Source organism: Zea mays, chromosome 10, assembly GCF_902167145.1.
Source record: "Zea mays cultivar B73 chromosome 10, Zm-B73-REFERENCE-NAM-5.0, whole genome shotgun sequence".
Lineage (NCBI taxonomy): Eukaryota > Viridiplantae > Streptophyta > Magnoliopsida > Poales > Poaceae > Zea > Zea mays.
The window spans coordinates 1,525,891-1,550,825 of NC_050105.1; the positions used below are offsets into that span (position 1 = coordinate 1,525,891).

General features: G+C 44.2%; 1 protein-coding gene across 1 annotated transcript; it reads right to left on the reverse strand.

Annotated features, from left to right (window-relative positions):
- Positions 1 to 365: 365 nt before the first annotated feature.
- On the reverse strand, positions 366 to 23,706 carry LOC100502470 (uncharacterized). Its single transcript, NM_001348383.1, has 24 exons — positions 23,568 to 23,706; positions 22,296 to 22,712; positions 22,110 to 22,184; positions 20,960 to 21,040; positions 20,799 to 20,879; positions 20,616 to 20,698; positions 19,447 to 19,531; positions 12,799 to 12,924; positions 12,565 to 12,672; positions 12,143 to 12,187; positions 11,911 to 12,053; positions 11,446 to 11,578; positions 7,430 to 7,534; positions 7,207 to 7,285; positions 6,555 to 6,748; positions 5,707 to 5,852; positions 3,865 to 3,946; positions 3,642 to 3,752; positions 3,173 to 3,298; positions 2,987 to 3,099; positions 2,803 to 2,899; positions 1,453 to 2,450; positions 1,167 to 1,376; positions 366 to 1,098 (listed from the first exon to the last, which is right to left on the reverse strand). The coding sequence occupies exons 2-24, from the start codon at positions 22,668 to 22,670 to the stop codon at positions 609 to 611; spliced, it is 4,086 nt and encodes a 1,361-aa protein (NP_001335312.1). The 5' UTR covers positions 22,671 to 22,712; positions 23,568 to 23,706; the 3' UTR covers positions 366 to 608.
- Between the last annotated feature and the right edge of the window lie 1,229 nt (positions 23,707 to 24,935).

The window sequence follows — 24,935 nt, forward strand, 5'->3', positions numbered from 1 at the left end:
AAGAACTCATGATCGTGAGATGCACCGATCAAAAGTTGGACTAGTTTTCCCCTGGGATTAATGGTTTCAACCAAAATATCTAATGGCAAGTCTGAGGATTGTGTGTAGGTCTGTAAATATAGGAGGGTAGGCTGTCCCAACTAGCCTATCTCTTTAGCTTTAGATTTCTAGTCTTTCAGTTTTTAGTTCAGAGCGAGTTTGAGTAAAAAAACTTTTATGTCAAGAATAGATAATATCTTTAAGCGTAAGGGGTCAAATGGGCCTCCGTGTGCTAATCTGGAATTTTGGTCTATCTACACTCAGAACCAATTCATCTCTGCTTAATCGGCCTCCGTCTAATCTTTCTCTCTATTTCTTTCTTTCAAGAGAAGGTTGGTTTACTTTACTTTGCTATCAAGAAAAATCAACGAACAATTGTATTGTTGATACACAAACCAAACGAGCAACAGCTAATTCAAATCACTTGCCTAACGACAGTCAACACAAATTAAGCAATTAATGGGTTTTACTTACAGCACAACTAGCTGCTGCTGTTGCTACTGCTAGCTACGTAAACCAGCACGCATAGGAAGATCTACTGCTCTCTAGAGTTTACATTACATGCGGCCCTATCTGTACGATAGAGGGCCAGATCTGGACACTGCGAACCTCTGCAGCGAGCCAGCTCCATGGCTGCTCCCGGAGCTGGAGCCCTCGACGAACTTCTTCGCCTTTCTGCTCGCACCGAAGTCGAGCGGTCCAGAGCGCCTCAAGCTCCGCAGCAGCCGTCCGGTCCTCCTATCCGCGTCGTAGCCATCGTCGTGCTGGGACCCCGACGAGCTGTAGTAGCCTGGGTCGAAGGTGTGGGACCTGGGTGTTGTCTCTGGTCGGTTCTGCATCTGCCTTGCGGACGGGGACGCGTGTGCCAGAGAGATGAGAGGCGACTGCCTTGGGGACTGCTCCGCCGGTTCCGAGGCCAGCAGAGAGCCTCCGTACAGCTGGTGGTATATCGAGCGCAGGATGGTGTATGGGATGTGAGCTTCTAAGGTGCTCCTTGGCACGTACGGGGACAGCTCGCAGAGCTGGTCCAGGAATGTCAGCTTCGGGACGATGTGCTGCCTGCATTTGGTGTCATGTATAAAATTTAAGCCAGCAAACAAAATGCAGTCAGTGCACCAGGTACCTACCTGCTTGTGTCGTTCCATGAATCCAGGACGATCCCTGCAGACAGTTTGACGTAGATCTGCATACAAGATTTGATATTTGCTTCTGCTGAGACACGGCTCGGTAACTCGGCCTCTTGCAGCTCATCTGTATGCACATTTGAAAGAGAATTTATTCGCTGCTCCCTTTCGACCCGAGTGTATTCGCTTCCCCCAATCACAGCACTTACACACCTGCACAAATACAATCACAGCACTTACATACCCACAACTAACGATTTTTGACATCAAACATAGAGTCAGTCCATACCTTGCTAGGCAGTGCAAATTGTTACTGAGTCCACCTATATTGACATCATAAACAGCACCGTTCCAAATGTTGGACACCATGAATGCAGCACAAAGGTATGGAAGTAGGATCCAAGAATTATCATTAGCTGCACCAGCGTCTGCCAGAATAGAGTGTACCCACTCAGCATCATGTTTGTCGCCAACACCAACACTGCTCGCAACCTTTCTCAATCTAATTATCTCATTTTTATCAGGTACCTCGTCTGGCAACTGCAAGGCTAATCCTTTGAGCAGAGAATATATCAGAGGCACTTTCTCTTCAAGGACTGCTCCGACGGCCTCAACCAACAGCCGACGGAAAGTTATTGCCTGCCCTGCTTGAATACAGAGGTCAGCCAGTGTTTCGAGGTCAATAATTTGTTTCAGGTTCACATCCCTTTCAATCCTATCGCCGGAATTTACAGTTCCAGCTAGGCCCTCTAAGGCATCACGATTTGACCTCAATGCTGAATCGATACAGTTTAAAAGCGCAGACGTATGCTCCCTTAGCATCTTATCCATTTTATCTATTCCATAGCCACCAAAAAGACGAACAAGTGATTTCATTTCTCTTTTATCTGTAAATGATTCAGCCAAACATCCACCACCAATAGGCTGTGAGCTCCTGAAGCAATTTTGGATTGCATCAAAAGCAACTCCAATGCGAGAAGCGTCCTTTACTACATTCTCAATATACCAGTTGCATATCATCTCAACGGCAGACCCCCCTCCTTGTGTCCCCACTGGAGTCTCAAACATTTGAAGATTGGGAAATGGACCAGTATAACTCTCAGCTAGCAGCACTTCACGTATGCCTTCAGTAAGGTCCATACTAATATGCTGCTCTGCTAGATGGATGATGCCCAGATGTCTTCTTAGAAGAGATTCTATGATTGATGGTCGCTGAATGCAGTTCTCAGTTCTAATCATACTATGAAATCTTCTCCTGAAATTTCCTATGATGCAGTCTCTCATGTACTGTGAAATTAACAAGAATCTAGGTAAGTCAAACAACTCAATGTAATCGTTTTATTTTCAATAAAATCTTAATTTATATAAAAAAAAGTGCAGACAAGGATATGCATGGCAGTTTAAGGAATAAACAACATAAGCAGTAATTTCCTTTTGAAAAATACAAAACTCATTGCATCATTCTTTTTAGATCCTTTTTCACATAAGTTTATTACCATAACATGAAAAACAAGGACACTATCCATCAGCTTAATAGACATGAACCACCAATGATCTTGTCATGGCATATCATTATGTTATCCTAAAAACCTAACATGTCATGCATATTTACTTCACAGTGAACATAAATTGTGCATACCTCGCGTAGAACAAAAACATGGTTGAGAACACCAATAGGCTCCATGTCATTTAGAACAGAACACAAACTTGTCAGCCTTTGCATAGCAGCTTCCAGCCTGTTTTTGAGGCATAAATAATTATACTCAAGTCAATAGAATGATGGAAATATTTAAACAGTGGCGTGAAGTAACAACTTGACTGACATCTTAATTGATGAACTGTTATCAGGATAGCTCTCATATCCTGGAGTTAACAAGCTTGAAACACCCTTTGCTCTTGTGTTATTTAAGCGAAGAGCTGCTTGCTCTGGGGAAAGCTGGCAAGATTTTAGAAGTGAGACTTAAAGCTATAAGCCAAAAATCGTAAAGATAAACTCAGAAATTATCTACCTGCATCTCTAATGAGCCAAATCCACCTTCTGAATCTAGAATATTTATCAAACCTTCCAACCCACCCATGATAGACTCGATAAGGGACTCCACATAAGAGATAGAATCTCTGCCAATTTTGTTAACCTACATTTCAAACAAAGAAAGATTCAATAATAAATATGCCAAACATAGAAGAGAAATGCAGCCCTGTAGAAGAGGAATCTTAGTAACAGATTGGGGACATATTGTTATGTCATAGTAAGAGTTGGAGCATATAGGATTATTATGTCAATGGCAGTTCAAAGCCTTCAAATCCCAGGGCATAGGTGGCTGGCTTATTGCTTAATAGATCAAGCATAGCAAATGTCCATCTCGCCAAGCAAAAACTAACCCTCAAAGCTAGTCATGTTGCCAAGCACATCTTTAGGATGCTGTAAGCATCAAAATAATGCTCAAACTAAACCATATAGTGAGTTCAAATATACACCTCTTCAGGAATAATTGCAGAAGCACATTCTGGAAAACTGCAAGCGGCTCCAAGCCAAGCACAACAATGCTGTGGACGACCTTCTGGGCCAAACATTGTATTTCTGAAGACCTGTGGGTCCCAGCAAAAAAGTACTTACTATCAGCATAAAAGTCTAGTTACTTAGAAATTATTTAAAGGACCATGCAAATCATACAGCAATATAAACAAAATATAAACTTACCGTGGTAAGATGCTGATGATAAAAGTAGAGTTTTTTAAGGCTTCCATGTTTGGAGAGTTGGCTCTCAAGTTCATCAACACATCTGCAGAACATGTTAACTCTAGTGAAATTCAAATGGTCCTTAAAGAATTTTGATTCAAATTCAAGTATTTCAGTTCTTGCCAAAAGCACAATAACAGAGAACAAGAGCTATGCAGATGGATGCATGATAAACAACTGCTTTAGTTATTCTAATTTACCAACTATATTTGTAGTAGTATAAAATATTTTTTTCTCAAACGCGCAGGAGTGCGCATCATTGTATTAAGAGAAAGAGAAGTCCAAAATGGACCAAATACAATGCCCAAACAAGGCCAAAAAAAACAGACAAAGAAAGAAAACTAGACCATGAGTAGTATAAAATAGATGGTATAAAACAAGGTGTAATTTTAGAAGCATGTTCCAAGGAGATTCTCATAGAAATAAAAAACTGTTTCATGCTTTTCTTCCTGTGTGGTGACAAAATGGTCTCCCATCTGGAATTTTGCAATAAAATTCTTTTTCTTGTGGTATCTTGCTTGCTGATGGAAAAAGGAAGTGGAGAGGATACTAAATTTTGGACTGCTCGGTGGCTACACGGTAGTACAGTTGCTGATCTGGCTCCTAATCTTATTCAAATAATTCCTAAAAGTGCAAAAAGGCAGCTAACTGTATCTCCAACTTTGAACACTAGAAAATGGGTTGCAGACATCCAAGATGCCCTCACGGTCCAGGTGATTATCAAATGTTTGAAATTATGGGAATTGGTCGATGACTTTACCTTTCAGCCATCTACCATTGATCAGCACACTTGGAAGCTTACCCATTGAGGGCTTTACATTTACACAAGTAAATCTGCATACGACTCTTTTTTTTCCTGGGATCTATTGAGTTTACACCTTGGAAGAGGATTTGGAAATCTTGGGCCCCGCTTCAGTGCAAGTTCTTATGGTTGGCAATGAAGAATAGATGTTGAACAGCGTGCCACTTATCTAGGCACAGACAGACACATCCTAGTGTTTGCTCTCTTTGTGACCAGGAAGAGGAGTCAATTCAGCACATTCTAGTTTCATGTGTCTTCTCCCGGGAGATTTGGACCAAAATTCTTCTTTTTGTTAGATTGCCGGTCATCGCCCCCCAACCTGATGTGTTCTTTTTCAGCTTGGTAGCCAGCAAGGTACCTAAGGAGACAAGGAAAAGACTTACTCTCTAATCATTCTTGTCGCTTGGTTCTGTGGAAGCGTAGGAACACGTGTGTTTGAGGGTATTAGTTCTAGTGTCTCCAGAGTTTGCCAGGAAGTGGAGAAGGAGCCCAAGCTCTGCTGTTTAGCCAGAAACACGGCGCTTCACAAGCTGCTCGGTAGGGCGCGGAGGCTGAACGCTTGAGCTGTCCTGTAGTGGTCGTGTTACTTGTTTGTGTGCCGTGTTTACTGGTGTGTGTGTGTGGGTGGGGGGGGGGGGGGGGGGCTCCAAGCTTTCCCCTCATGTTTTTGTTCTGTTTCTTCTACCTTAGTGAAATGACATGATGCAGCTCTCCTGCCTCATTCGAGAGAGAAAATAGGAGCATGCAATAGAGCCGTTTATTTATGTTGGCCTAATTAAGATTAAGCACTTTACAGAAGCTGGAGTTCACTTAATACCACACTAACCACAGCAAAGGCGCACAATGGGAAATTGCCATCACATGATTGGGCCTGAGGCCACATGCCATTGACACATAGGATACCATTTTGCAAATCATGATCCTTTCAGAAAATATTGGCAGGCAAAAAGAGTTAAAAAATCTAGCTAAGCTAACTCAAATTAAAGCAGATTATCAATCACCTTGACCAATTATATGCAGCATTGCCTTCTGACACCAAACCCTCCTTCCCAGTAGACACAGTAGCCTTCTCCAAGTGCTTAATGTTTATCGAGGATCGTGAAGATGTGACTATCATCAAGATTGACAGCCAGTGCTTACGCAAATCCTGTAGCATATCAGGTTTGAACAGTTCAAAATGCAAAATTAAATGGAAGACTAAGCATACAGAATTAAATACACAGTTGGTGCCATACTTCTCACTGGCTAATGCAATCGGCAATGTAAAAGAAAACCAATGTGTGAACCTTTCAAGTTTCAACAAGCAACAGAATATGGTGCTTAGATTAACAGCTTTCAACATGATTAAAAATCATAAAATTGTCAATACACAGAAAAGGGGTGAGATAACATTCAATAAACCACAATTATAATGAGTTTGAGGAGAAGCATAGTGAGCACTTCTTTATCAACAAAAATACTCTGGCAGTAAAGCAAATATATTATCGTCAACATCTAGAACTTTATTTTTCAACAACGCCATTAAAAAGTATTCAAAACTACCTTGCAATCTAGAATCTTGATAAATATTAGAACTGCAGTTATCTACATGTAGACTTATAACATGTACTACTGCTCAAATGAAACAGTTTTGAGAGGGAAAGCCTGAGTGCTGGAAATTATGCACAAGAAATTTGAACAGAAATTGTATAATGTTGTGTGGATCAACAGGAAAACCTTTGCATCAATCTACACATTACTGGGCATAGAAAATTGTATTAACAACAAGAATGCAGAAGTTGTAGGAAAATTAGGTCTATCTTCATAGGTCAGTGAGAATTCTGTATATGATATTAGGTTGATAACTTACAGCCAAGTCAGCGGTAATGTCAGGAACACTTTCCCCCTGAGGTTTTGGAATGTTCTCCAGACAATGGAGGACTTGCTGAAAAAGGCCTTTCAGTGTCGCATCTAGGTCAAGAGCAACCATTCCTGGAGTACCAAGTAAGAACCGTATTCTTCCAGCACTGGATAACAAATATGATAAGGCATAACCTTTTATTGCTGCAAAGAGGAAAAGGTATCATTTGATAAAAATGAAAAAAAATCAACACTGCTACTTTAGGACAAACTTAAGTTTTTTTTGTATAATACTTTATTTGTCCAAAAACAAAGAGATGTGCATCAGTATATAAATTCAGCACTGAAAAACATAATCTTCTTAAGGCATGAATGAAAAATTTACTCAACATATATTAATGAATACAATCCTACCAGTTGAATCTAATATGCTATATTCTAAGGTAGTGCTTGCAACATGAACTAAGCAAACATTAACTAGCCCAGAATGGGCCACCAAAATGGCATGCCAGCTACAACTTGTTCACTTGTTCTGACCTCAACATCATAATAAGGTATTTTACTCACAATGACTGCCTTATAACTTTATAAGGCACGGCTAGGACTAGACAAGGAAAAATATTAAAAGAAACACTCAAATAAAGCAACAGGTTTGGAAGAACCTGCTATGTATTTACGAACCAGGCAACAAAGTTTGCCTATTCCATCTAGTAAGAAACCAATAGTTGGGTCTGTCGCATCCTGAAAGTTCAGTCAACAATTAGTATGGAAGGGAACAACATTTCTTTTTTGAGATGACAAGAAACCTCTGCTTTTAGAAAGCAATAGAATACTGGAACAACGACTTATTGAATCCAAGGAAAAAATAATTGCGGAGTAACTCACAATGTCAACAGTTTTCAACCGAGTAGATTTTGATGATGCAATCCCCACATGTTGGAAGTACCAAATCACCTCGCATTGAGACAAAGCAAGAGCAGAAAAAACCATCTGCACAATGTACCAGCATTATTACATCAATTGTGGAATAACATGATCTAAGGTGCTTCCCTCAATATGAAGTCATGAAGATCTTTGAAAGTATATAGATAGAGCCTAATCAAGGCTCATGGAATCTGCCAAGGTTATCTTTATTGAACAGAGAAATAATTTTTTTGTGAAAAACTGGCAGGAGCTCTGCCTTTCAATTAAGATAGGGAAGAGGTTATGTACATGCTTAAAAAACGAAGGAACACCCTACTAACATCATTCCAGACACCACGAAGGTGCAAAAGAACCAAAGAGAATCTACAACTCTATACCTTCCAAGTTAAGGCCCTTCTTTGTTGCTCGATGTCCTGCTTTGCTCTAGAGGCAACTTGCACTGCCGTTTCAAAAGCACCGGTGAAGAACCTTCTGTTCCGTTCTTTCCAGATGTTCCAAATAGTGTAAATCACTACTCCGTTGAATCGCCTTCTTTCACCTATCGGAATCTTGGCTTGGGATACCTCCCACCACCGGGTCAGCTTGGTAGGCTCCTCTGACGGAATGACTAGATTTTCATCGAAATGCCCCCAAGCCAAGGTGAATCTCCAAACAGATTTGGCGAAAGGGCAAAGCAATGCCAAATGGATACAAGTTTCCAGTGGCCTATTACATAGAGCGCAGTGATCTTGGTGAGGCCAGATCCTTTTTTGTAAATTGGCCGCGGTGAGAACTTTTTCCATTGTCATTGTCCATGCGAAAACCTTGCACTTGTTTTTGGCATGTACTCTCCAGATTAGGTTGGACCGGAACAGCCCGAAGGAGCCTCTAAACTGGATACGATATGATGAGCGAGCGGAGTATGTTCCATCTGCCGTCCATCTCCAGAGTATGCAGTCCCTCATGGCTGGTGTAAGGTGGGTGTCCTAGGTTCTGATCCAAAGTGAGATGAACTCCTGTATCTGGATTGCAATGGTGATTTAGCCTCACATCGCGTTGATCCAGTGATTATCCCGGAGCTCCATGTGGACTGATCCGTTTTTTGTCCTAGACATCGCAAATAGGTTAGGAGCTAAGCGGTATGGCGCCTCTCCATCAAGCCAAGCGTCATGCCTGTTGGGAATAGTCCCACATTGTGTGATGAGGGTGTGCAAGCATGGTTTATATGGTTGAGGGTGCAACACCCTAACGGGCTAGCTTTTGGGGAGTGTTGACCCAAGAGACCTAAAGCCCGCTGCTATGCGTGTGAGCGTGTGTGTCGCGACCCGACGGCCTGGGTGGGCGCGCCGTATGTGCGGGCGGTCCAACGGACACGCCATGTGTCGGCGATCCGGTTCCAACAATGCCAAAAACGACATTTGTGGCCATCTCCAACGACGACCCTTGTTGAGGCAGTGAAAAGTGCTCGATCAGTGTCGTCCGCCGGGGTATCCATGCCAACCTAAGGTTTGGTATCATCCACCCATTCCTGCCACAACCAACGAAGGTGTAAAGCCCTGCCAAATTTATCATGGTCTAGAATCCCTAACCCGCCAAAGTCCTTCGGTCTTGTGACCGTTGCCCAATTCACTAAACAGTGACCCCCGTTGGCGTTTTCTTCTCCTTTCCAAAGGAAGGATCTTCTGATTCTGTCGATTCGCTTACGGGCCCAGACCGCGAGCAGGAACACCGTCAGATGATAGGTTGGTATGGAAGAGAGGATTGTTGAGACAAGAGTGAGACGACCAACTCTGTTTAGCCACTTCCCTTTCCAACCACGGAGTCTCTGAGCAATACGTTCGATGAACGGCTAAACAGAGAAGTATTCTCTGGCAATCCATCAGTAGAGCTACTAGCTAGTAAATCCAAAGTAATCATTTCTGCATTTATTTTCTCTTTATTGTGAATTACCCCCTCTTTTGATTATTAATAATATAAATATGAAATATATAGCGCAATATACTATATTTTTCTCAAAAAAGATACTATATACAGATAAGTTGCCTTACATAAAGTTGAATTGTTTACGAGTGTAAACGGAAACAAGAAGTCTAATATGTCTGGTACCCCAGAATAACCGGTAGAACCATACGGTGGGGTACATCTTTTATCATGGTTATCAAGGCGGTAAGGTGATGTGGTGACTGACTATACCTTACACTTAAGCGACTAAAGTGTGAGGTGAGGTGACACTGACACCTTAAGAATTTAAGGAAAATTTAAAACAGCAGCTTAGAGCAGCAGATGATGAAGAGAAAAAAGAAAAGGAACAGAGTAAGAAGTGGGCTGGCCCAGCCCACCAGGCAGCCCATGTTCCCCTCCCCCTCCTGGTGATCATCTACAAAGTTTTCCATCTCGCCATCTACAAAGCTTTGATATTCTGGTGGTCAAGCAAAAGGAACATTTGCAGCAGACCTCTGATATTCTGGCAATCTGGCTTGCTCTGTGAAGGACTTCCCCTGCAAGTATCTTGACCCCCCCCCCTCTCACCGTCCACAAAGCTTCTAAGACTGACCTTCCTTTGGTGAACAAGGTGGCTGATCAACTTCCAGGTTGGAAGGCCTCCCTGATGAACAGAGCAGGGTGCCTCACTATGGTCAAGGTGGTTCTAACTGCTTCTACCATAGTACCATCTATCATGCTAATGCTATTGTCATCGAGCTTCCTAAATGAGTAGTCAAAGCCATTGATAAACGGCAGGGGTTTCCTTTGGAAAGGTCAAGACTCAAGAGAGTGCCAATGGAGGGAGCTGTCTGATTTCTTGGGAGCGAGTCCATGTCCAACGCCCATTGCGATATTGGGGGGGGATTCATAATTTGGAGACTATGTGCTGTGCTCTGTGCATCCTTTGGCTGTGGGCAGAGAAAACTGATCATGCTAGGCCATGGGCTGGACTACAGCTCCAAGTCCCCCTAAAGGCATGATCCCTCTTTCATATTGCCGTAGATTCCTTAGAGGGTAATGGAGAGAATATAAAATTCTGGAATCATAGATGGGTACAGGGGAAGAAAATCTCAGAATTGGCTCCTAATTTAGTTAAGGCTGTCCCAAAGGGGCTTATCAAGAGGACGGTGGCCCAAGCTCTGAATAACCGTGCATGGATAGCTGGCATTATTATTATTATTTTGGGGGAGGGGGGCTTTCAGTTGAAGTCCTAGTCAAATACTTGCTGATTTGGACAATGTGATGCTTCAAACCAATGCCCAAGATCAGTCCCGCTGGAAACTTACTCAGTCAGGCCACTACTCTAGCAAATAAGCCTGCAATGCCTTCTTTGTGGGAACCATTAAATTCGTACCCTGGAAAATTATTTGGGCACCCTGTGGTCCAGATTCTTCATTTGGCTCGCCATCAACAACAACAACAGGTGTTGGACAGCGGATCACCTCTCTAAGACGGGCTTACCCCATCCATCTTCCTGCCCCTTGTACGATCAGGCCGAAGAGACAATTCAACATGTTTTAACCTCCTGTCTTCACTTGGCAGGTCTGGGCCTCAATTTTTCAGAGGATTGGTCTGGCTGCTGCAGCTCCTTTGAGCACTTCTCATAAGTTCTCTAGTTGGTGGAGAACTACTCTCAATGCTGTTCATAGGGATCTGAACCGATGTGTATCTAGGGCAGTTTGGAAGCATCACAACCGATGTGTCTTTGAGGGTTCTGCTCCTCATATTGGCAGTCCTTCAGAGTGTGGGTGATGAGTGTACTCTTTGGTACATGGCCAGAGCTTCCAATCTCCAAAAGCTCCGCGCTAGGTCGCTGGCCCAAAAAGCATAGGTTAGGTGTGGTTCTGGTCATGTATCTATTATTCTATCCAGTGAGCGTGGCACATCTTAAGATGTGCTCTTGTATTTGGGTGAGGCTGTTTTAGCCTCATCTTGGTGCTCTTTTCTATCTTAATGAAATGACACACATCTCTCCTGCGTAGTTCGAGAAAAAAAAAGAATACTTGGGGCCAAACCTGAATATTAGGTGCTAGGAGGCTAGGTTGATCAGTGAAAAATAAAACCATCCTTCCAATTTCCTGCTTAAGAAGAATTCTCCTCTCACGATGCATAGCATCACATGACACCAGTGCTTGCTCATGCACTTCCCTGTAGAGAGTTAACACAAACCATTAACAAACATCTGAAGAATGATGCCAAGTAGATAAAATAAAAAAGAACAAATTAAAAGTAATGAAACCAGAAGGGTAAAATGCTAGGTAAAATAGTTCCCGAGTTATGAAGCCAAAAGAACCAACCAAGAATAGGCTATCTGAACTAGTGGCAAATCCCAAAAGAAGTGAATATGCAGAAAGATTTCAAAAACAATAATCAAAATATAAGGTAAATAACTCAAACTTGTGGAACAGAACCATCTTCACATTACAAGCTATTCTGGAGCATAGAGAAAAGTATATATACAATGACTGTGCAGGACATACGTTAACATTCTCTCAACCTGCTTTGCAACATTGTACTCCAGATCAGCTTCCTTTTGCTTAGTTCGGCCAGATTTAGCCATTCTCTTCGATTCTAGAACTTTTGGAAGAACATAAAGTTGATAATTTTCATGAAGTAAGATGTACTACACAAAAAATGAAAAAAAAAACAAATTAGAATAGTGAATAGTGACACCAAAGAATTAATCTTGCTGCCACATGTCTTTAATTTTACCTCATCTCTGAACAGAGGAAGTATTAAGTTCTCTTTCAGAACAACCTGAAAGTGACCAAGAAGAAACAGATCAAGGCTAAATCACAGATGACATGCTGGTTGCACTGAGGAATCTAGTTTGGTGAATCTTTACTAATTCTAGTACAGTTTCTTGTAACTGATTCATGAAAGATGTCTTCAACCAAATCCATCTAAAAATAGAAATAAATGAATGCTTTTAAAAAGCCAACCATAGCACCAAACGGAGGCTTACCAGATACCAACACAAGACTTATTATGATAAAATGGAGTGAGAAAACACGATGCATGTGCCACTATTTTGGTTGATGTAAGTGCAACACTAAAACCATTATATACACCATAAATTATTAGCTATTCAGGAAAAGAGAGTAGAAACTGACAAACAAAGACATAGGGCATACCATGGCAACATCTATACTGGTCACCCTAAGTAGTTCATCAGGACAAACAAGATATCCTAGAAGAACCCACTCACGGTATGATGTGACATTAGCCAAGTCTTGGGCCCTCTGGGAGGAAACAGAATCAGGTTAAATCTCTAAATTACAATACATTGTTATCATGGTATTGGCAGAATAATGGACAGACATTTATGCTCTCATGATTTATCATCTCTAACAGTGAAAGGTACTAACCATTGGATGGGCAGAATTTGTTAGGATGTCTGGATAACGTGGATGAAATGGACTGAGGAAACCTTCGTTCCTTAACTTTTTTGTATCAGTTGAAAGAAATATAATTGGGCCAACAGCTTCCAGGACCTGAGGACAAAATATTACAGTCGAAGCACCAAAAAAAAACAATTTAGTAGAAAATATAAGTCAGATGCTGTTTTTTTTTCTTGAATACGCAGGAGAGCTGCGTATTTTTGTATTAAGAAGAAGAATAAAATGGGGAGAAAAAACCCCGGTACAAAGGTGTTACATTTGGCAAACCAAAACCAAAAAACACCCCCCAAACAACTAAGACACCTAAGACACCTCTTCTAAATGGAAGAAAGAGAGCGCTTTGGCTCCAGCCATACTCCAACCCATCAACTCCTCCCTTGCAGCTGCCAACACCACCGCAGCGCTAGGGTTACAATTATCAAAAACACACCTATTTCTATGCTTCCACAAAGACCATGCACCCAAAATGACAAGAGAATTGAATCCCTTGGATAAAGGCTTGCCCACCCTGGCAGCACTAATCCTCCACCAGGTTTCAAAACAGACGTCATCATGGGAAGGGCAGAGCTCCTGGAAATCACCTGACCGCAGAAGGCTGAACCAAAACTGTTTTGCAAAACTGCACTGAACCAGCAAATGGTTGATAGTTTCTTCCATCTGGTCGCATAAAGGGCAAGACTCCGGGTGATCCAGGCCACGCTTAGCAAGTCTGTCAGCCGTCCAACATCTATCGTGCTCCACAAGCCAGAGGAAGAATTTACACTTTCCTGGAGCCCAGGATTTCCAAATGCGTTCAGCAGGCTCAAAGCTAACAGAGCCAAGAAGCAAAGCCCTGTAAGCTGAACTAGCCGAGTATTCACCCGATTCACTGAACCTCCAGGCATGCACATCAGGAACATCCGGCTGAAGAACCATCCCCTCGAGCAAGTCACAAAGGTCCATGAGATTAGCAAGGGCTGTAACAGACATAGCCCCTCTCAGATCAGCCAACCAATTGAGATCAGGCAAGGCATCCTTGACCAGGCGCCTAGAAGCAATACGCTTGGGCACCATACCCAAGACAGCAGGTGCCACCTCCTTAATACATTTGCCATTCAGCCAACGATCCTTCCAAAACAAAGTATCAGATCCATCTCCCAAATGAGTGATAACAGCCGCAGCCAACAAGCTTTGCACAATGTCGCAAGTTTGAATCTGAAAGTCCGACCATGGCTTAGTCCTATCAGATTTTTGCAGCCAAGGCCACCTAGCCCGCAGCGCCCAGCTCATGATCCGAAGGTCACTTATACCCAGACCCCCCAGGTCCTTGGGTCTAGTGACTTTGGGCCAAGTCAGCAGACAATGGCCACCATTCACCTCCTTCCTCCCTCTCCACAGAAAGCCTCGTCTAAGCTTATCGATTGCTTTAATAGCCCAAGAAGGGAGGTCCAACGCCAGAGCAGCATAAATCATTCTTGATGTCATCACAAATTGAACATAAATGGCTCTACCAGCCTTTGTCATCAGATCAGCTTTCCACCCAGGTAACTGTGCTGCAGTTTTATCGACAATTGCTTGAATTTGACTTCTCCTAAGCTTTCCAAGAGAAAGCGGGAGGCCAAGGTACTGACAGTGGAAACTCCGAAATGGAACATGGAAGGAGCTCCTGAACACAAGCAAGATCCGCCTCAGAACATCGAATAGGAAAAACATTACTCTTCTGAACGTTGGTCTTTAGACCGGACGCATCCCCAAAAATCCGAAGGATTTCCAGAATCAGAGTAATGTCTGAAGGCACCGGCTTGAGGAAAACCACCGCATCATCCGCGTACAAAGAGAATCGGTGCTGCAAACTGTTCGTGGAAAGAGGGTGAAGCAGCCCTTCATCAGAGGCCCTCTGGATAAGCAAGTTGAGAGTGTCCATGACTAAGATGAACAGCATTGGAGATAAAGGGTCCCCCTGCCGAAGACCCCGCTGGTGAGCAATGTAGTCCCCGGGAACACCATTTAATAAAATTCTCGTCGAAGAAGAGGCTAACAGCCCGCAAATGATGTCACGCCAGATCTGCCCAAAACCCAACTTCTGCAAGACTTCCAACAAGAAAGCCCAAGAAACCGAATCAAAAGCCTTAGAAATGTCGAGCTTGAAAAGAATGTGGGCTTGCCTTTGACTATGAAGAAACCTTGCAGTGTGCTGCACAAGCATGAAATTGTCTAAGATAAATTTTTTCTTAATGAACGCTGTTTGATTCGGAGAAACCATATCATTCAAATGCCGAGCCAATCTGTTGGCCATCATCTTTGTTACTAACTTTGCGAAACTATGGACAAGGCTGATTGGACGAAAATCTTTCACTTGGGCTGCACCCTCAACCTTAGGCAAAAGAGTGATAAACGCTGAATTGAGCAGCCCCATGTTTCTAAATTTTCGAGCCCAAACACAAGAGATCGCTGCCATAACATCAGCTTTGATTGTTACCCAACAAACCTTGTAGAAACGACCGGTGAAACCATCCGGGCCCGGAGCTTTATCCGACGGCAAAGATTTTACAGTACCCCAAACTTCTTCCTCTGAGAAAGGCACATCTAGCTCATTGAGATTGAAAGAAGGCATCCCAAGGGCATCAAGATTAAGAGAATTTTCTCTCCCCAAAGCAGTCCCGAGCAAGTCATCATAGAAATAGAACAAATCATCAGCCTTATCCTCATGTGATGTCAAAATAAGCCCTTCACTTGTAGATAATGAACCAATAAAATTCTTCTTCTTTCTTAATCTAGCCTGAGCATGGAACAGGGAAGTATGAGCGTCCCCTTCTTTCAACCAATTAATTCTGGACCGAAGACGGGCTATAGATCTCGACAAGGAGGAGAGCACCAAGATGTGCTTCTTAAGGGTACGCCTTAACCAATCCTCACTTGGAGATAGAGTTCTGCTGTCATGAGCCATCTCCAGCCTATGAAGGAGCTCCCGAGCCATTTCAAGCTGTAGTTTTAAATCCCCCACTTTATTATCACTCCAACGCTGCAAAGCCTTTGCCGTAGCTTGTAATTTTTTGGAAAGACTAACAAGAGGGCACTGGCCTGTGGGAATCGAACTCCATGCGTTAGCCACAACATCCTGGAAATCCTCCAATTTCACCCAGAAGGCCTGAAAATGGAAGCGCCCTTTCCTTTTATTAATATCACACAGGCCCAACAAGAGAGGGCAGTGATCCGAATCTTGAGTAGCAGCACTCTGAAGAAGGCAATCTGGAAATAAATCTTCCCAATCAGCAGTACAAAACACCCTGTCCAATCTGACTAAAGTAGGACAGGCATGCCCATTCGACCAAGTAAACCTGCGCCCAATCAGAGGAAGCTCCAGTAGGGCAAGATCGTCCTTCCACCTTCGAAATCTGCCCATCATAGCATGATCAACATTGGAATTACTCTTGTCTTCATCACTCAGAATTATGTTAAAATCGCCAACAACCAGCCATGGCCCAGAACAGTGGGTCCTAATCAATCTGAGGTCTTGTAAGAACTGAATTTTCTCATGATTCCCTTGAGGGGCATAGACACATGACAACCACCAAGATGACCCAGTCTCAAGGCTAAAATTCACCGAGACACAATGGTCATCAATCCTAGAGCCACATGAGCTGATATTATTCTTCCAAGCCACTAGAATCCCTCCACTAGCCCCAACTGAAGGTGTGAAAACAAAATTCTGAAACTCAGACCCAAGCAACCGGAACACAAACAAGCGAGAAAAAACTGACATTTTTGTTTCCTGGAGGCAAACAACATCAGCTTTGACTGAGTCCACCAAACAACGAACAACATCCTGACGTGCCGAGCCATTAAGACCCTGCACGTTCCAGCACACAATCTTTGACGGATCCATTTGGAAAAAACATTGAAAAAACGACCATCAATACACACAGAGGCGATCAGGCCTGCACCACTGCACCCTGCAAGTCTTCTGGGACAGTCCAGTTGAAGAGAGTCGCAAGAGCTTTAACTTGCAAATCAGTCAACCACTCACCGAAAACCTTGGCATAGTTATCGAGAACCTCCAGGGACAGCGATTTAGATGGATCCCCACCAAGAAGGCCGAGCTCATTAGCAATCCTCCATTTTCCTTTCGAAACTTGTGCTGGGGCCATTACCTTTTCAACATCTGCTCCAGCCAAGCGCCTGCTCCGCCGAGGAAGAGCCCCCTCACGAGGTGCCCTGGGGCGACGCTGCCGCTTCTGCCTCTGCGGCACACACAGGACCCGAGCGACCGGCCTGGACATTCTGGCGATGAAATCAGCGGTGGTCACTGACTGAGCAGCCGAGAGAGGGGATTGTTGAGCAGCAGCCCCTCTGCGCTTCCTTCTGAAATATTTGATGGGGGAACAAGGCCACATCCTGAGCCCTGCCCCAACAGCCTTCATGGACGGCTTCAACACAGTCCCCACACGGGTAGCGATGGCAGGACCACCCGGGAGGGATGAAGATGCACTCAAAGTCTCCACCGCCGGAACAGAAGAGTCAACGTCAACATCGGCTATGGACAAGACCTCGCCACCCGGGCCATCGCGAGCACCTGGAATCTCTGATGATGGCATAAGACCCACTGAGCTCCCAGAACTAGAAGGAGACAGGCTAGAAACCGCCACAGCCAAAGTCACAGTGTCAGGCCCATGGACATTCTCCAGAGGCAGACTCAACCCAGCATCAATGCAGCCAATCACCGGCTCCACAGCTTCTGTATGCGTGTCCCCAGTAACAAAGGCAACGGAAGGCGCCGAGACTTTCACGGACAACCCAGCCTCCACATGTCGAACGGAGACCGGGGCAACACCCAGCCTTTCACGGACTGGCCTTCGTGCTGCAAGTGCTTCCCCGGACTCAGCATGCCCCATCTGAACTGAACTGTTGAGCCTGCGCCGACGAGGCCCGTTGTCCTGATCATCATCAAACGCCGGCGGCGGAGGTGCAGCAGCGCTATGCACCGGCGGAGAGATCAGAGACACATGGGCAGTCACTTGGTAAGCGAGCAATCTTCTCTCAAGAGAGGTAGAGCCAGGCGTCATCATCAAAGGTTCCGGAACAAGGAGCTCCAACAAATTTGGAATGAGGTGTGGACGTCGGCACCATCCAAAAACCTTCAAGGAAGAGAAGTCGCGTCGATTCACCGTGTCAAGATGGAGCTCCACATCAGTGCAGTGATCCCTCAACAAATTCTGAGCAGTAGCCAAATCCCAAGCACTCCTTCGCCACCTCCCCGTCGATCGATCCCTGAGGATCTCCGGAGCAGGTGTTTTAACTGTCTGGCCTCCTCTCATCGGGCGGCGGATTGCCGACGTTCGGTGCGCTGCTTCAAGTGTTGGGGGCTCGGACATCGTGCAGTTAAGTGCAAGGTTCGTGCTGCGCCGGTGATCAAAGCTTCAGTATCGGTGTGGGATCGTCTTGGCCCTCTGCTGGTTCACAAACCTTTGGACATTCCTAGACGCGCCATGGAGTGGCGCAGGGTCTCTTCGCCGATCCCGGCCATCCAGAGGTCCGGTGTGGCTGATCCTACCTTGGGTGGCACGAAGAAACGCCGCCATCGTACGCGGGGTCGAAGGCCTAAGACCGCCCCCGTTGCACCTTCGGAGGATTCCAGTGATGTTGCACCTCCACCCGGTTCCTCTTCCCCAGAGCCGGTCAGGGTGCATGCCCCTCAACCGGTTGTTCCTGATTTGGTGGAAGCCACACATCTCTGCATTTTGGACCGTGCGGATGCGCTTGCTAGAGAAGAACTGTGGTTACGACGGTGTGCTCTGTTCGTCGTTGTCACTGGTTCAAGACCGAGGGTGGCTGCTGAGACTCTTGCTGATGAGGTGACTGCTGGTTTCGGGTTGGATGCGTCGTCCTTCTCCGTTCATCGTTCGTGCCTAGAAGATTTTGTCTTGATCCTGAATTCGGAAGAGTTGGCTAATCAGGTGTACAACAATGGTGCTGTTTTCAATTCTCTTTCTGGGTCTTTCAAGTTCCTGAGATAGTCTAGACTTGCCCATGCCGAGGTGGTGGCCTTTCCATCCCCTGTTCTTGTGGAGTTCATAAGTCAGATGCTGTTAAGGTACTGACAACTTGTGTTTTCAAAAGTGCTTAACTGCTGATCTATATTGTATTTAAATTTATAAGTCATAGCACAAAGCATTGATCTTAATATCATACACTCTGTAAATAAAGATTTGTAGACAATCTCCGCTACAAAAGATGCTCAATGCCACATCAAGTGCTCACAAAATCCATAGAACATACTCGAATCCCATCTTTTACATTAGTAATAAATATAACAGCAGAGATAAGGTATCAGATACAGAAAGAAAAAAGCTTGGCAATAAGAATGACAAGTAAAACAAATGGAAAAAAAATCACAAAACTAGTCAAGCAACAGACTGTAAGAAAAACAATTGGCCCTCCAAAATTACACAATGCTACTGCAAGTATGCAAAACTGACCCTAAGAAGCTTTTACTGCAGCCTATTTCACGATCATAGTACTGAATGACGGAAGTAGCCTAGCATGTATCACATTTAGGAGTTGAACGTGAACACTCATTGCATATGATGCTTGATTCCTAGTTATTACTACTGCAATGGAGAATGAAATGAGTACCACCTCTCCAATTCTTGGGCTCACAAAATTAAGATCTTCATGCAACCCCTTGATAGGTGGATCATAAGAGTCCACAAACTGAACCAGTCTGTGTATAGATAAACAATAGTCAGTGAAGAATCTATAGAGTAGACTGGACATAACAAAAAAAATGGTAAGGTAACAATAGTTACAATACCATTCATTACACAAAATAATATCACAAGGATTCAGTTAAATATTCCATCTGGTCAAAATTACTTGATATTTGACTTTGCGCGGTCTCCGATGCATACCTTTGACCACTAGTTTCTTCTAGAGTTTATCCTTAAAATCCTTCAGGTTTATGAGAAGCTGCAGGTATTTTTCAAGACGATTCTACGCATATAATTTAAAGGTTTTCAAACTAAACAATTAAAAGTTAAATATGTTTGTAGTTTATATAAGGTTTAGTTAAACCTTGTCCAAAATGACATGTTTTTATGGCCGGAGAGAGTGATAAGTGCACAGGCTACAGCTTGTAGTACCACTCCAGATGTAAACAATAATACATTGAAAACATGCAACAATGACAGTGTGTAAGTTTAAAATTCTTATAAGAGCGATTAAGATATTTATATCTAGTGTTGCTCAGGATGGTCATAGTGGTCAAGTTGTTTGCTAGTAGGGGGTGCTGCTATAAGCCCCCCCACCCCGGGTGTGTCCCTTGCTCCTTCTCTTTCTTGACGTACTTTTCCTCGCCCATTGTACTGTTTCCTTCTTAATTAAATAACATGGAAATTTATATTTATCAAGAAACTACACAAGTGTCAATAAATATTTAAAAAGCAGGCTAGAGTGTGCTCAGCTGGTTGTAAGTGTCCTGGGTGTATCGCATGTAAGTGTGCGTTAGCGGGTGTGTGTTTTGGGTGTGTATCTTGAAAAAAAACAGCATACTCGGGCTTACGGGCTGTCCTTCAATTTTTGAATTATGTTTTGCACTACACGACACACATTTGTATTTTGATTTTAGCAATAACCAAGAATAATATTAGCACACATGATTAACTAATAAAGAATTATCTATATCTGTTTCATGCAATTTTATAACACACCAGCAACTAGCATATAGAAATGACAAATTACATATAATCATAGTAAAAATGTTTTAAAAGGTGGAAGCAACTTATAGTTTCCAAAGATAACGACCATACCGGTGATAAAACTCACAATCACGACCACCCTTTAGCATTATGTGCAAGATGTTATAAACCTGGAGGATCATCTTTCTTGGCATCTACAAACAGAAGCTCAAGCGTGACATTATTTTGGTAAAAAAACTATTATTTAGAGTAGCAATATATTTCAAATATAATGAAGATTAAGAACATAGTTACCTTGTCAGAGAAAAGATTCACTCGGACAAATGAACAAAACAGATCCATAAAAGCATGAAGAATTAAAGAGTTTTGGTGTGGCTGTAAAAATAATGCAAACATAATCAATTACGCAGACAATAATGACGGGTCATTTCAATCAAGACCAAGAGATCTCTTACCAGCAATGTTATGACCGTGCTGCTCAAATCCAAAATAAGTCGCAAAGCTTGTTCACGAAATGCCAGCAAATCAAGAAGCAACTGATGGGATGAAATTTGGAAGGAAATCAGCAAAATGAGAAAAAAAACATCATCAATGAAATGAAGGTAAATAACAAAACTAATAAGTCAATAATTTCTAAATACACTTTTATGGCATAGAAAGACAATGGTTAGTTCAGGGCAGTTCACCACTCCAGCTTTGGTCAAAGGCGGAGCCCCCCAAACAGCAGGGTCGGGCAGCTGCCGCACCTACCGCCAACAGGGAGGATCCCCACCCCACTCTTCACCGACTCCCCAGCCCCCAGGTCCGCTGTTAGAGGCGTATACCATGGGTCTATCGGGCCAAGGTTGGTAGTATAGCTCATTAGTGTTACGGTTAATTAGAGATAAAGATCACCTGCTTAAAGGTCAAGTAGGTTTCTCTATGTAAGAAGAGAATATGTATCAATCTAACCAAGCAAGAATTAAGAAGGAAAAAAGGGCAGCCCTATGCATGTGCTCCTGCTTGTGCGGGGTCCTGGGAAGGGTCGGACTCATTTGGGTCTATAGTATGCAGTCTTTCCCTGCATTTGTAAGAGGCCATTTCCACTATTGGAAACCCTAACCCTAATCAGGGTTGGGAGTGTATTAAATAGACCAAGTAGTTGGGCCAAGCCGTTATACAAGGGGTAGTCAGGTAATTACAAGAGGACTCGACCCAAAACTCTAAACGGGATTATAACATCCACGACTCGGACCCGCGACTTCCTGGTCACAAGGCAGCAGCTTTACCATTAACCCTTGTTAATTGAGCAGCAAGTGCGATAAGTCACCACACAATTAGAGTAGGTGAAATGACAAATGGAAAATGAGCAAGTGCAATAAGTCACCACATAATTAGAGTAGGTGAGGTACTACGCCATATAAGTTCAACAAAGATGCCCGGTTACTGAGAGCAGAATATAGTAAAGCTCATAGATAATTGATGCAATCCATTTTCCACAATTTGGAAAGATTTGGGTGATAGTGATACCATACACATTGTTTTGGATTGCAACACGGTTTTCATTAACAGAAAGAGGGGGAATTTCCCTAAAGGTTCAGAATTCTTTATATGCTTAGCACATACCAGGATCCACTGCTCAAGATTGTGCATGTAACCTTCAGCATTCTCGTTTAAAGCATCAAGACCAAACTTATCTACCTGCAGAGCATTAGAGTGATTGACTCACCACCATATAATATATTAAACTAAATGAACTCTAGGAAGGAAGCGCAAAGAGCTGTGAACAGCCAAAGAAAACTAAATCCTTACCCTTTCTAGCTGCAGCTTGTTAGGATGTTCCGGAAATTTTTTTGACATCGTGATGCAAATTTTGGGGAAATTTGGAAAGACACCAGCTTTCCAAAATGCATCCGAGAATGTGTGCGTGTTTGGATCTGGATAGTCCAGGATGCTGTTCAGCCGGTACATTTTGGCCAGCAAGCCTTCCGCAACCTTGGACAGCTGAACCACCGGCTCCATCTGAAGATGTTTGTGGCTACCAGCAGAAGAGCCTTGCGGCGCATCAGCGCTCATGTTCCTCCAGGTTGCCATTGCGGAAGGAATTGGCTCTTCAACACTTAGGTATTCAGACCACCGGGACATGCCGCTGTCCACATCTTTGCTTTTGAACGAAACATGGGCCATCTCTTCCTTGAGTAGAGAACAGCTGCCTGGTCTTCAAGTGCACTGCAAGTACAGACGCATAAGTTGAGGAAAAGCATGCACTACCCACACAGAGATCAGCCCACTTCATGGCATGGTGAAGAAAATAGGCAATATATTCACCATTTTAAACTTTCAGGCACGCTGTCGGTTACCATCAAAATATGGTCACTGCTAGTAGTCTGATGGTAAACGAAGTGGAAGAGGGACAGCGCTGTAGCGAGCTTGAAACAGCAAGCATAACCTATGCCCCTATACATCCATGCATGTGTCAAAGTAAACACCCTAATTTTAGCTGTGTCCATGCTACTACCCCTGTTCAAAAAAAAAAAACCGGGTGCATCTCCCCAATAGTGGGGTTGATGCTGTGACTCACTGCTAAGCCCTTCCGGACACCACCTGGAGCAACCAACCATTAGAATGAAGGTTTGTCGTCTCCTTCCTCTAACAATTTGGTCGGATCTGAGGGAGACGCCGTGTGGATCTGGGCCGCCGGTCAGTAGGCCATCGGGACGCTGCTCGGCTCGGCTGCTCGACCGCTCCGCAGCACGTCGCCGCCGCCTGCGAATTTGGAACAGGAATGGCGCGCCTCTTGGACCCCACTAGCGGCGAACCCCCACACCAAGCAGCGGTGAACATGCTGGTTTGAAAATGGGAATGCACGCAGGACGGCAGGAGCCACCCGAGGAGGTCGGAATCGAAGGAAGGATAACTCGCAATTGATGAACACAGATACTCAGGAAAGCAGGTGAGCAAGGCAGCAAGCTGGATAGCGTAAATCGACATGGCACCCGGCGGGGATTGCTGCTTGTTTGGGAACACGAACACCGGGACGCCCCGGGCGGAGAGCGAGGAGCAGCAGCGAAGAGACGAGCTCACCTGCGGGACGGCAGCGCCGGTTCGGAGGTCGACCCCCGGGAGGCTCGCTCAGCGCGGGGATCTCGGCGCCATTGCGCGGGGAGGCAGCAGCAGCGGGGCAGTGGGAGGGGAGTAGGCAACCGGACCAGACGAGGACGGATGCGGTGGTTGCGAGTGCCGGATTCGTCGTTACGCCTACGCAATTTACTGGCAAGCGCCCCACCCCCTCTCTCGTGACGCTGCGCGGCGGGGCCCACTTCTGCAGGGGAGTACCGGCCGCGGCAGAGGCTTCGCTGGACGGCTGTACTAGGGCTGGATATCGAGCCAGCTCGGCTCGGCTCGTTCGAGCTCGAGCTGGCTCGTTAAGCTAACGAGCTGGCTCGGCTCGGCTCGTTAAGGTAGCGAGCCACAGAGTCAGCTCGGCTCGGCTCGTTTACGAGCTCGAGCTGGCTCGTTTAGCTCGCGAGCCAGAGCAGAAAAAATAATATGTGTATAATAATCAATTTCTAGTTAATTTCAAACTAATTTAACAACAGAAAATAGTAATTATACTCATAGTTTCATAGACCACATCAATATAACACCAAATTAACACAACTCATCACTCATCAATTCACTATTCATACACATGTTCAGCAGTTTAACCCACACTTATATTCGCATAGACCAATTTCATATATAGACATAATTCATCAATCATTAGTTTAACTTATAGGTTATAGACACCACACATACATATAACATATTCATCAATTGTTACATATATGATATGTATATAGATTTGTTTTGCTGAAATGTGATAGCTCGTTTAGCTCGCGAGCTGGCTCATTAACAAACCGAGCTGGCTCGTTAACGAACCGAGCTAGGATGCCAGCTCAGCTCGTGAAAAAATTCAAACGAGCCGATCCGAGCTGAGCCGAGCTGGCCACGAACCGAGCGAGCCGACGAGCCGCGAGTATTTTGTCCAGCCCTACCCGCGACCGCGAGAGTGCCTCCACCAAGACGGAGACGGCGGCCGTCCAGCCAGCGTCCACGCGATACGGGAGCAACCACGAGGAGGGCTCTCTCAATCCGGCAGCGGGGAACGGGGAGGGACGAGGATTAACCGAACAGGGCTCGTTTTGGAGAATAAAAAACTAATGCTCAGATGGCTCAGATAATTGCCCCGTTTAAGTCACGCTTCCTATATAAAATACATACTATAGCTAATTACATGTATCTGTTGATTTAATTACTCCAAGAGGAGTTTAATATTTATGTTTAGATATATGCAATGACATCATCCAGATGTGTTCGGATCCCTGAAGTATGAGTAACATCAACAGATGTTTCCTTACGTCAAAGCGGCTTGTTGCGACTTATGCAATATTTTGTTTTTATGGATTACAG

Bases quoted from the DNA above. Each gene is read 5' to 3' on its own strand.
- LOC100502470 (NM_001348383.1), bottom strand. From the start codon at position 22,670: ATGGCCCATGTTTCGTTCAAAAGCAAAGATGTGGACAGCGGCATGTCC. The intron at 19,532-20,615 runs GTATGGTCGTTA...ATCTATACACAG, and splicing joins GATTGTGAGTTTTATCACCG to ACTGGTTCAGTTTGTGGACT. The intron at 12,673-12,798 runs GTTAGTACCTTT...GTTTCCTCCCAG, and splicing joins CAAATTCTGCCCATCCAATG to AGGGCCCAAGACTTGGCTAA.